General features: G+C 37.8%; 1 protein-coding gene across 2 annotated transcripts in view; it reads right to left on the bottom strand.

The window, feature by feature from the left end:
- Nup205 (nucleoporin 205) overlaps positions 1-12,115 on the bottom strand; it is an 81,071-nt gene that overhangs the window by 28,273 nt on the left and 40,683 nt on the right. For both annotated transcript variants that reach the window (XM_042670105.1, XM_042670104.1), the window contains exons 19-27: positions 11,352-11,472; positions 7,725-7,806; positions 7,268-7,432; positions 6,855-6,979; positions 4,241-4,355; positions 2,880-3,029; positions 1,857-1,928; positions 1,366-1,523; positions 420-500 (exon numbers count right to left, since the gene is read on the bottom strand). In XM_042670105.1, the coding sequence (XP_042526039.1) occupies positions 420-500; positions 1,366-1,523; positions 1,857-1,928; positions 2,880-3,029; positions 4,241-4,355; positions 6,855-6,979; positions 7,268-7,432; positions 7,725-7,806; positions 11,352-11,472 (1,069 nt within the window). The remainder of the gene's footprint in view (positions 1-419; positions 501-1,365; positions 1,524-1,856; positions 1,929-2,879; positions 3,030-4,240; positions 4,356-6,854; positions 6,980-7,267; positions 7,433-7,724; positions 7,807-11,351; positions 11,473-12,115) is intronic.

Raw genomic sequence — 12,115 nt, 5'->3', positions numbered from 1 at the left:
CCTCTTCTCTCACTCACAAGAAAAGCAAGTTAAATCTCACTCTGTAACTACAGTGTAACAGAAATAAAAATTAAAAAAAAAAAAACAACTTGTTTTTGTTAGCATGCCAGACTTTAAATTTCAGTTCAGTTTATAAAAACAATAAAGTGGCGCTGTGGCTCAAGTGGTAAAGCGCTAGCCTTGAACTGAAGAGCTAAGGGACAGTGCCCAGGCCCAGAGTTCAAGACCCACAAGGGACAAAAAAACAACAAAAAAAAAAAACAATAAACTTGTAAGGGAAAGATTCCATAACACCTTAACTTTTAAGTAGTTTACTAATGAATGAAATACATGTCAATTTATGGCTCTCTATTTATGCAACAACTTAAGTAGTTTAAGTAATTAAAAGATAAAATGAACATATACCCAATGGGACTTACCTCCATTAGTAAAGGTCTCTGTCCTATGGCTGCCATACCCTGAAGAGCATTGACTTCAGCTACCAGGACCCTATGTAGAAGCTATATGATTAGGGAAAAAGAAAAACACATGACTATTTCAAACACTATAAAATAACAACACACAGCAATTACTGTAAACTAAGCAAAGGGAAAGATTCCAACTACCTTTACATAAAATCTAACAGTTGTACTGTCCAATTTCCAGACAAACTGTAGTATCCCTCACATTCCAAAGAGTGGTACCAAAGAATCTATGTGGCAGTAGGGTCAATGCCACTGCCCTGGACATCTTTTTCCTGATAATGATGCCATGATACATTTACTTAGTAGAGAGCTAAATACTTAACACCACTCCATACTGAGTGCCAGTGGGTCATGTCCATAGTCCTAGCTACTCCGGAGGCTGAGATCTGAGAATTACAATTCAGTCAGGAGTATCCATGAAACATTTATATCTAAACACACACACACACACACACACACACACACACACACACACACACACACACACACACACACACACACACACACACACACACACACACACACACACACACACACACACACACACACACACACACACACACACACACACAGCCAGAAATGGATTGCTAGAATTGAACAACAACAACAACAAAAAAAGTTTTAGAGACAAAACACAGTCCCTGAGTTAAAGCATATGCATGCCCATGCATGCACACTTGCACATACGCATGCACACACAAATCCATAGTTCTAGATAGGTAAAAAAAATACTAAAAAGAGTTAATGTAGTTTATTAGGTTTTATTTCCTGCTGTTTGATAAATACTGCAGTTCACTAAGCTATTAACCAGAATTCGTTCAGGGGAAAAACAACTATATGGCTCTGTTTTTTTCTGACGGCTCAATGTCATTAAAGCAATGTACATTAAAGCAATCCTTACCTTGACATTGCAGACTGTCTGTCCCCGTAAATTCTTGTGCTCACAGTTAGCAATAACTTGTTCAATCTGGGCCCGATCGAAAAAATCCAACTGCAAAGGCTCAGGTATCTCCTGACTGAAGTCAATCGAGTCAAGAATACTTAGAATTTTTCGACGTACTAGAAAATAAAAAGAAGTAAACCACTTGTTCCTGGACATTGAAAAGTAAACTATTATATTCAGCTCATTCTCAAAGACTGTGCTATCTTTAGAAAGGGCATTATTCTAAAAAGTGAAGACTTAAAAATCCAAGCTTGATTTTATTTCTACCATACCCACTTATAAAAATACTTTCCTTCCTATCCTATAATCTTAGCTATTAAAAGAATGTTTTTTTTTCCTTCACATAGGTTTCCTATGCTCAGAATTTACGGACAGAGGCACAATAATCTTGACATTTTAAATAATGAAGTATGTGTACAAAATAAATTGTAGAAATTAAAGGGCTTTACCTTTTGTAGAAGTGTCAAAGTGAAGAAACCCAGAGACAGACCTATTTTCATCTTCTATTCCTCCTTCACCATCTGGTGGAGCATAAAGAACAACAGATCAGAAAGTAAAGAACATACTCTCAAAATACATTTATTTGAAAATAGTGAACATAATGTATTTTATTTCTAGGTCACTGTTTCTAGGTCAAAGAGCCCTTTACAGGGCTGGGAAGGTGGCTCAGCGGTAGAGCACTTGCCTTGCATGCCTGAGGCCCTGGGTTCAATTCCTCAGCACCACATAAGCAAAAAGAAAAAAGCCAGAAGTGGCGCTGTGGCTCAAGTGGTAGAGCGCTAGCCTTGAGCTGAAGAGCTGAGGGATAGTGCCCAGGCCCAGAGTTCAGGCTCCATGACCCAAAAAAAATAAAGAGCCCTTTACAAATAGATAATTAAAGTGAAACAGATTGATAAGGACTTACTGCTAAAATTCAACTGATTCTTTCCATCCCTATGGGACCCATTTATAATTTTAAAGAGGATAATCAGAATTTTAAAGCTAGCAAAAATCAATCCAATGATAAATATTTTTTCAAAAAGCTTATGTTTAGTTTGCATGTATACTTATTGATTGAGCCCTGGGCATATTGTCTAAGTGGGACAAACTTTCCACTGAATAAAGTGCATATAAATAATGACTATATTTGGGTACTTGAGACAAAAATAAAATAACAGTCAGGGGATATGTTTAAATGATAAGAAAAAATATTCTGGGAGAGGGGAGGCTGGGAAGGGAGGTGAAGGGTAAACAAAGGAGGAGGCTGCAATGCTTGGTAAGAAATGTACGCATTATCCTGCCCATGTAATTGTAACCCCTCTGTACAGTATATTCACAAATAAAATAAAATTAAATTTAAAAAAAAGAAAAAATATTCTAAAGCTGAGAAAAACTGTTTGGTCTCCAAGTACACACTAATAATAAGACTGAGATTTGCATTTATAGACCAGTCACCAGTACAATAAAACAAATGTCATTATTAACATATTCACCCGAGTACGGTTTTACTGGCATATCATCCAGTAAAAGGTGTAGGAGCCTCTGTGTATGTGACCGCTGACGATTCAGAGAAGTCACCCTTAGTTCAATTGAGGCAGTCTTCATAAGCCATGACATTTGGTTCAGCATAGAGATTTCATATTCTGGGATTTAAACACATAATTTCATTTCACAGAGTAGTAACACAAGATCAGAATAAATCTAAATTCCATAACTCATTGAATAGGTAATGAAATCAGTAATTCATAAATCTGGCACTATGAAATTAAAAAAGATAAATTTACAAAGGGAGAAAAAATAAGCCAGTGTCTGTCTATGAAAAATAAGCTAAAGTAAACAAGGAATACGACAATCAAGTTTTTGTTCCCTGGAAAGCTTCACAAAAATCAGTTATACTTTAACATTAAAATATTACTTAACACTTCATTATTTAGTCCTGAAACCAGGACTCAAACTTGGTACCCAACGCTTTCACTCTTTGGCTGGCACTCTACCAACTGATCTACACCTCCACCCTCTTAATATTTCATTTTAAAAAGTAATTCTTAGCCATATACTGGTGACTCACACCTGTAATCTTAGCTACTGAAGAGGCTGAGATCTGGGAATCGCAGTTTGAAGCTAATCTGGCAGGAAAGTCTGTAAGACTCTTATCTCCAATAAACTTCTAAAAAGTCAGAAGTAGAGCTATTGCCCAATTATAGAGCACTATTGAACAAAAAAGCTCAGGGACCGTGTCCAGGCCCTGAGATCAAGCCCTAGGACTGTTACCAAAAGGAAAAAAAAAAGTAAGTTTCAGTTGCCATAATAGAATACAATTTAATTTTGCTTTTTATAAAAATATATATCTAAACCCACACTGCATAATTTATAAGTATTATAAATTATAAAATTAATGTTTTATAATTATAAAATTAATTAGAAAATTAACTAAGGATACAAGGAGTGGAGCCTTGAGCTGAAGAGCTGAGGGACAGCACCCAGAGTTCAGGCCCCACAACAGGACCCCCCCCCCCCCAAAAAAAGTGAGCTCAAATAACAGAATGCTAGCTGAACAAGCAACTTGAGCAATTAAGGCCCCTAAGTCTAAAAAACTCAACTCACAAAAATGAAAGCAAAAACACAAAGGCACACTATAAGATATATTTACACATTCCCAAGATAGCTCACAGATACATAAACAATTCAAAATCAAAACAGACCACAGTCAGGCATGGTGGTATACACTTGTAACATGGGAGGCTAAGACAGGAGGATCAGGAGTTTGAAGCCAGACTATATTATAAGATCCTGTCTCTAAATAAATATGAAACCATAATCTGAAATACTTATAGAAGTCAAAATAATGTCCTACCTTTGTTGGAGAAAGGCAGATGTTGTAACTGAGAAAATAAAAAATCTTGGCTGGTTCTCAAATACCTCATAGTAGGACCAGATGTATCAGAACATGCACATAACTGATAGATCACCTAATGAAAAAAAATCCTTACATCAGTTTTTTATGTATTGTACATGTTAAGGTAAAATATAAACTTAAAAGTTACTACAAAGAAAAATTAAGATGTACCAACTCAAGTATAATAGACAGTGGCCAGGCCCTGAGTTTAAGCTCCAGAACCAACACACACACACACACACACACACACACACACACACACACACACACACACACACACACACACACACACACACACACACACACACACACACACACACACACACACACACACACACTTACTTCACATACATAGCAATAAATTAAAGTTCAAAGCCAGCCACACACACACTTACTTCACATACATAACAATAAATTAAAGTTCAAAGCCAGCCTATGTAAGAAGTGTCTGGGATTCTTTTTTTAATTTTTTTTATTGTGAAAATACTGTACAGAGGGGTTACAATTACATGGGCAAGATAATGAGTACATTTCTTATCAAGCATTGTAGCCTCCTCCTTTGTTTCTCCTTCCCATCCCATCCTCCCCCCACTACCCCCCTAACCCTTCCCCCCCCCCCCCCAAACCCTTCCCACCCCCCACCCAGGCTAGCACTTTACCACTTGAATCACTTATGGGTTTTTGTTGGTGTTTTGTTTTGTTTGCCAGTTCTGGGCTTCAAAATTCAGGGCCTGAACATTGTCCCTGAGCTTTTTTGCCACTTTGAGCCACAGCACCACTGGTTTTCTGGTGGTAAACTGGTGATAAGAGTCTCACAGACTTTCCTGCCAACACTGGCTTTGAACGATTATACTCAGATCTCAGCCTCCTGAGTAGCTAGGATTATAGACGTGAGCCACCAGTGCCTGGCCAGATTTTCTTAAACAAAACCCAGTTTTTTTTCTGAAGGTGATGCACAAACCTATAGGTGAACTATTTTTCACTAAAAATGGCACCAACTTCTTATTCAAATATAAATCTAATGTAGAGCTGATACTCCACACTGGTTAAACTCGGTTCTGGTCCTGAACCACATCATTCTGACAGTGAAGTCACAGATCCTAAGTTATATATAGTAGACTGTTGGTGTAATATTTTGTTTGACCAGAACAAGGTTCTAAAAACTAGAATTTTGTTGAAAATCTAAAAATTTTCAACAAAAATTTAGACTCCTAATTTTCTTAAAAATACAAATAAAATTTCAGACAATGTTGAAAAACAGCCTATATCCTATGATGGTAAGATGGTCAGGAGAGGAGAAATGCAAATGCTTCCCCCCTCCTACACCTCCTTCTCCACATAAACCTTGCTTCTCTCTTCTGTTATTCATCTGCCTTTAGCACATGCTTAAGCTTATCAACTGCTTCTATCTACATTTGAAATTCTATTACACTGCACTGTATAGGGCAAGTTTATTTCCCAATTAAGGAAGTATTTGGCTCATAAGAAACAAACTACATAATAACATAGTTATGTTGTACATTAGTGGCTCACATCTGTAATCCTACCTCCTACTCAGGAGGCTGAGATCTGAGAATCACAGGTCAAAGATAGCCAGGGCAGTAAAGTTTATGTGACTCTTTTTTTTTTTTTTTTGTCGGTCATGGGCCTTGAACTCTGGGCTTGGGCGCTGTCCCTGCACTCTTCAGCTCAAGGTGAGAGCTCTACCACTTGAGCCACAGCACCACTTCCTTATGAGACTCTTATCTCCAATTAACCACCTGAAAAACAGAAGTGGGGGTATGGCTCAAAATGGTGCTAGCCTTGAGTAAAAATGCTCAGAGACAGTGCCTAGGCCCTAAATTCATGCCCCACAACTGACCCCCCCCCAAAAAAATCTAGCTACAGTACTGTTAAACAATATTTGAACAGCCAGACAGCAGAACAGTGAAAAACTACAAAAATAAGAGCAATATTTCACTAAAATTAATGATGCATTATCAAGAAAATGTGAAATAACTTGAGGCATTAACTACATTTTATAAAGTCAAATTATCAAAATATCTAAAATGAATAAGAATAAATTCATAAATACAAATGAATAAAGTTTTCATTATTTGACCTTTGCCTCTATACCATGCTGCATAGCTACAGAATTTTATAATTCATATGGTTCCTAAACAGTGCTTTTACTTACATTCCCACTTACATCTCAACAGCTCATTTCACTGAGAAAGACTGAGAAAGTCAGATCCAAAGAAGTTTCACAGCACACCTATCCTGTTAGGGGTCAGACATGGGACAAGAGATCTGACCCAAATCCACCACTACCCACCAAAAAATGTTATTTTAAATATAGCACTACTAGATATTGGAGAGTTCCTATGTATGATCCAAATCTTTTTTTAAAAAAAATCTTAATTTCCCTCACTTGTCAATAGGATCTTTCTATTTACACAATCTTGGAGTTTATACCTGTGGATTTATTCTATCCATACATAATAAAAGTGAGCTCATTTCAACTCAGTCTTATTCGCCTGTGTTAACTCATCCAGTCTCTTCTACTCAGTTCTACAAAGTGACACCTGTGTACCTGGTAACACAGCTCAGCCAGTTGAGGAGATTCCCGCACTGCCACCGGCCCTGTTCGCCCTTCTGTTCCTTTCTCCAAGATGTTTAGGATAGCATGCAGGCATGTCCGGGGGCAACCCAACACTCCTACATAAAATCAAAAGGAAACAACTTTTGTGTTGGAAACCGTAGGATAGCATTACAAAAATCCAATATTATAAACATATGCTCTTCTAATACCATTCAAATACTGATAAAAAACACTGAAAAATGCCAACTCTGTAAAATTGTTTATCCAGTCTTGATCAAAGGCCTAAAGACTGGCCTATCACATTAACTTTCACATGTACACAGTTTTTAATGAATTATTCAATGAATCCAGAATTCAGTAAGACCACTTAGATGCACACATATGAAAAAGAATAAACACTATACCTGGATCTTGTAGGTTTGTGGTACTGACAGGTTTCTTCAATTCAAAGCCCAACAAGTAGAGAGCGAGATTGGGAGGATTGCATTCCAGAGATGTGATGAGAAGATTCAAGATGTGGATTCTTGTCTCATGACGAATTACAGCTAACTTCTTTTCAAGTTCTGAGCCTTAATGTGCAAAACACAAAAACTTACCAAACAATACAAAGTCAATCTAAATCAAATTTAAAAATATGAAGCAGGTATTCCAAACATCCAGGATTACTTAACTTAGCTTCCCTGACAAGCTATTATTGATTTACTAAAGAAATCCAGAAACCTTTATACATGCCATTTAGCATATCATCAACTTTTCCTATGTCTCAAATACACAGATAAGAATGTTAAGTTTGGTATTATGTTTTTTATATAAAGTATCTAAACACACAGTAAGAACTATACAGGTTAATCTGAGGCCTACCCTCTTCTACACGTACAAATTCTTCTGTGTCTTCACTATCCAAACATTCTACAAATCCAGCCATCAGCTTCTGGCTTACACTCTGAAACAATATAGACAGGAAAATTATTAATTAATCAAAACTGTCAAATTATCAGAGATATCATAATAAATATAGTATACATAGTCATCTGTGGGAAAAAGGCTAATCTGCTCTAAGTGGTTAGGTTTTAGTTCATTAATTAACAGAAAATTCAGTTTCTTAAACTGCCATGAGTCTCTAGGAATAATTTACGTAAGCCAGACAGAGAGGTGTATCTGTAATTCTAGTACTCAGGAAGAAAAGGCAGTGGAATCACTGAGTTTGAAGCCAGCTTTGACTACAAAGTGTATGTCAGGCTAGCGTAAGTACAAAATACAGCCCTATCTTAAAAAAAAAAAAAAAAAAAAAAAAGCAAGAAAGAAAAAGAAACCTAACAATGTTCAAATCAGTAATAGTGTAAATTAAAAACAGAGTATAAGCTTATAATCCCAGCATACAAGAGAAGGCAAGAAAATGGCAAGTTCTAAGTGTCCCTATACTACATACCAAGATTTTTTTTTTTGTCGGTTGTAGGGCTTGAACTCTGGGCCTGGACACTGTCCCTGAGCTCTTCGGCTCAAGGCTAGAGCACTACCACTTGAACTACAGTGCCACTTTTAGTTTTCTGGTGGTTAACTGTTGATAAGAATCTCACAGACTTTCCTATCCAGGCTGGCTTTGAACCACAATCCTCAGATCTCAGCCTCCTGAGTAGCTAGGATTATAGACGTGAACCACCAGCACCCCACCTTAGCAAGATTTTGTCTCAAAAAAAAAAAAAGTCAACAAGCCAAAAATCATCATTATGCTCTGACTATCATGAGTTTCATGAATTCCATCTAGAAGCCACACAAAAATACTGCAGTGTTTTTCCTCAACCTTATGATACCACTATTTCAGGAGGCATTTACAAAGAGATTACTACTGACGTGTAGTGAAAGGGAACTTAATGACATTAAATATTTTGCGGTATGAGGAGCAATTACACTCAAAATGAAGACGTGTCTCACCTAGAGTGTCAGAATAGCTCCTGATTAGAACTTTAATACGAAGGATATAATAAAAGCCTTTAACTAAAGCAGGGGTTTCTAACACAGATACAATGGGATCTACGTTCACAGAAGAAATAAACAAAAAGACTGCTCATGATAGCTATTCAACAGAATTCAACTAGTATTAAATACAAGTAGTGAGTGGAATACACCTATAGTTCCAGATACTTGTTAGGCTGAGGAAAGAAGATCCATTAACCCCAGGAGTTCAAGGCTTGCCTAGGCAATATAATCAGATCCTGTCCTCAAAAGAGAGAAAAGAGAACAGAAAATAACTACTATGAATAAAAAGATGAACAACTGAGCTAGGTATAGTAACATATGCCTGCAGTGCCACCTACCACAGAAGTGGAAGAGAAGGTAGTTCCACACCAGCCTAATCAAAGAGACATTGTTTTTAAAAAGTAAAAATAGGGCTGGGAATGTGGTTTAGTCATAGAGCACTTGCCTAGCATGAATAAAGCCATGGGTTTGATTCCTCAGTATCACATAAACAGAAAAGGCCAGACTGGCGCTCTGGATCAAATGGTAGAGTGCTAGCTTTGAGCAAAAAAAAGAAACTCAGGGACAGTACCCAACCCTAGGACTGGTAAAACAATTTTTTTTTTTAAAGTAAAAATAAGGGCCATACACAGTGGTTCATAGCTACAATCCTAGCTACTCTGCAGCTGGAAATCAGCACTAAGAGACCATTTCCCCACCAATACAACCTGGATCTGGTAGCATTTGCCTGTTATCTAGGCTATGTAGGAAGCCTAAAGAAAAGAACTGCAGTCCAAGTCAGCCTTGCTTAAAATTAAAAGCAAGACCCCACTCAAAGAAATAACAAAAACAAAAGGGCTGAAACATGGTTTAAGTGGTAGAACAGGAGCCTACAAAGCATTTGGCCCTGAATTTCAACCTCAGCACTAGAAAAAAATAAAAATAACTTGCATGGTGTGGTAACAAGCAATGTAATAACATAGATGTGGAACATCAGAAAATCACAGATGCAGACAGCTCATGACTGTCACAAAATTAGAAGCAGGCTTAGTTAGAATAAGGCAAGATGGGAGCAAAACGAAAACAGGAAAAAGCTACTAACATAATCACTTAAAATGTTATTAGAGCAACAGTCATTTCATGGCCCAAAAAAACTATACACTTCAGTATATACACTGGTGTGCACAATAATATACATAAACATATCTGTACTTAGAGTAAGCCTATCTCATTTATAGATTTATTACATACAGTTTTGGTAACATATAAGAAAAAATACATAACAGGCAAATCAAAAGAAATTTCAAAAATTAAACTTTTAGGGCTGGGAAGGTGGCTCAGTGATAGAGTGCTTGCCTCACATGCATGAAGCCCTGGGATCGATTACTTAGTGCCACATACACAGAAAAAAGCCAGAAGTGGCACTGTGGTTCAAGAGGTAGAGAGCTAGCTTTGAACAAAAGAAGTTCAGGGGTAATACACAGGCCCAGAGTTTAAGCCCCAGGACTGTCCAAAAAAAAAAAAAAAAACATTGTGTGATAAGCTGAGTATTTCCCTACCCTTAATTTTCTGAAATTATGACACCCAAAAAGCAAACAGTAGCCGGCGCCGGTGGCTCACACCTGTAATCCTAGCTACTCAGGAGGCTAAGATCTGAGGATCACAGCTAATAAACCACCAGAAAACTGGAAGTCGCACTGTGGCAAAGGGTAGAGCATTCATCTTGAGCTGAAGAGCTCAGGGACAGCACCCAAGCCCAGAGCTCAAGCCCCATGACTGACAAAAAAAAAAAAGACGTTGGGGGAGCGGCTGGGAAGGTGGCTGAGTGGCTGAGTGGTAGAGTTCAATTCCTCAGCATCACATAAACAGAAATAGTCCGAAGTGGTGCTGTGGCTCAAGTGGTAGAGTATTAGCCTTGAGCTAAAGAGCTGAGGGACAGCGCCCAGGCCCAGAGTTTAGGCCTCACAACTGACAAAAAAAAAAAAAAAAAGCAAATACTATCCAAAAAGCAAAATAAAATATGCTTAATTTAAGTGAAAAGTAAAATTTTCTGTTGAAAGACAGTTTAGTTTGCCTTTTGGGGAAGTTGGTAGCATTAATGAAAAAAGGAATTGAGCATGCCCAGTATAGTACTAATGCTATGCATGTGATCATACTTTTTTCTTAATGATCTCCTTGGAACCACATACCTGTGGATACAAAGTCCACTGCATCACCCAACAGTATTATCTTCAAAAATAATTATAGCCAAATACATGGGTAGGTTTTCATTCTTTTTTTTTTTTGACTGATCCTGAAGCTTGAACTCAAGGCTTGGGCACTGTCCTTGAGAATTTCTGTGCTCAAGGCTAGCACTCTACCACTTGAGCCACAGCGCCACTCTCAGCCTTTTCTGTTTATATGGTACTAAGGAATCAAACCCAGGGCTAAGCAACCACTCTATGGTTAAGCCACATTCCCAGCCACTTCATTCATCTTTTATACTTAAGCTCTTTGCAGAGACCCAAAAACAACAATAACAAAATCAGTTACCTGGTCATGAGTGAAATCTCCAACCAATTTTATCTGAATATTAGAATTGCAAGAAATACAGCATAGAATCTTGGCACTTTCAAAAGCTAATTCTGGATTAGTATTCCCATGATACAGGTACCTTTAGAACAACAATAATTAAAAAAAAAAAACTATGAGGAGTAATGTCATGAAATTTGGCTTTTCACTATTCTCAATCAAATTTAGAACCACAGATTCCCATATAGTACTTATGAATGAATTTAGAGAAAAGTGGTCCCTTTTGGCTACAAAGAACCCATCGCAGGCTAGATCATGTGCCTCCAAAATTCATATGTTGAAGTCTCACTCCATAATGAACCTATTTGTCTTTGCGTATGTAGTAAATCCAGTTAAGATGAGATCATTAAGGCAGGCCCTAATACACTATGACAAAAAAGGGAGATTTGAATATAAATACACATACACTAAGATATCACAATATGAAACTGAAGCAGAAGATCGGGACAGTATTTCCACAGCCAATTTAACACCAAAGCTTACACTCGTGTGCATGCTTATATGTGTGCACACACGTGCCTGTGCACCTAGTGAGGATTGAAAGGAAGGCGGGGAGGTAGAAGAGAAGGAGGAGGAAGGGGAAGAGGGGAGGAAGGAGAAAGGGAAAGGAAGAAAGAAGGGAGAGAGAGAGGGAGAAGGAACGGAAGGGAGGGAGGGAGGGAGGGAGGGAAGGGGGGAGGGGGAGGGGGAGAGAGAGAGAGAGAGAGAGAGAGAGAGAGAGAGAG

The sequence above is a fragment of the Dipodomys spectabilis genome, unplaced genomic scaffold (genome assembly GCF_019054845.1).
Source record: "Dipodomys spectabilis isolate Male_0828 unplaced genomic scaffold, ASM1905484v1 ptg000519l, whole genome shotgun sequence".
Lineage (NCBI taxonomy): Eukaryota > Metazoa > Chordata > Mammalia > Rodentia > Heteromyidae > Dipodomys > Dipodomys spectabilis.
The sequence above is the reverse complement of the archived record's forward strand: the minus strand, read 5'-3'. Positions and strand labels throughout refer to the sequence as shown.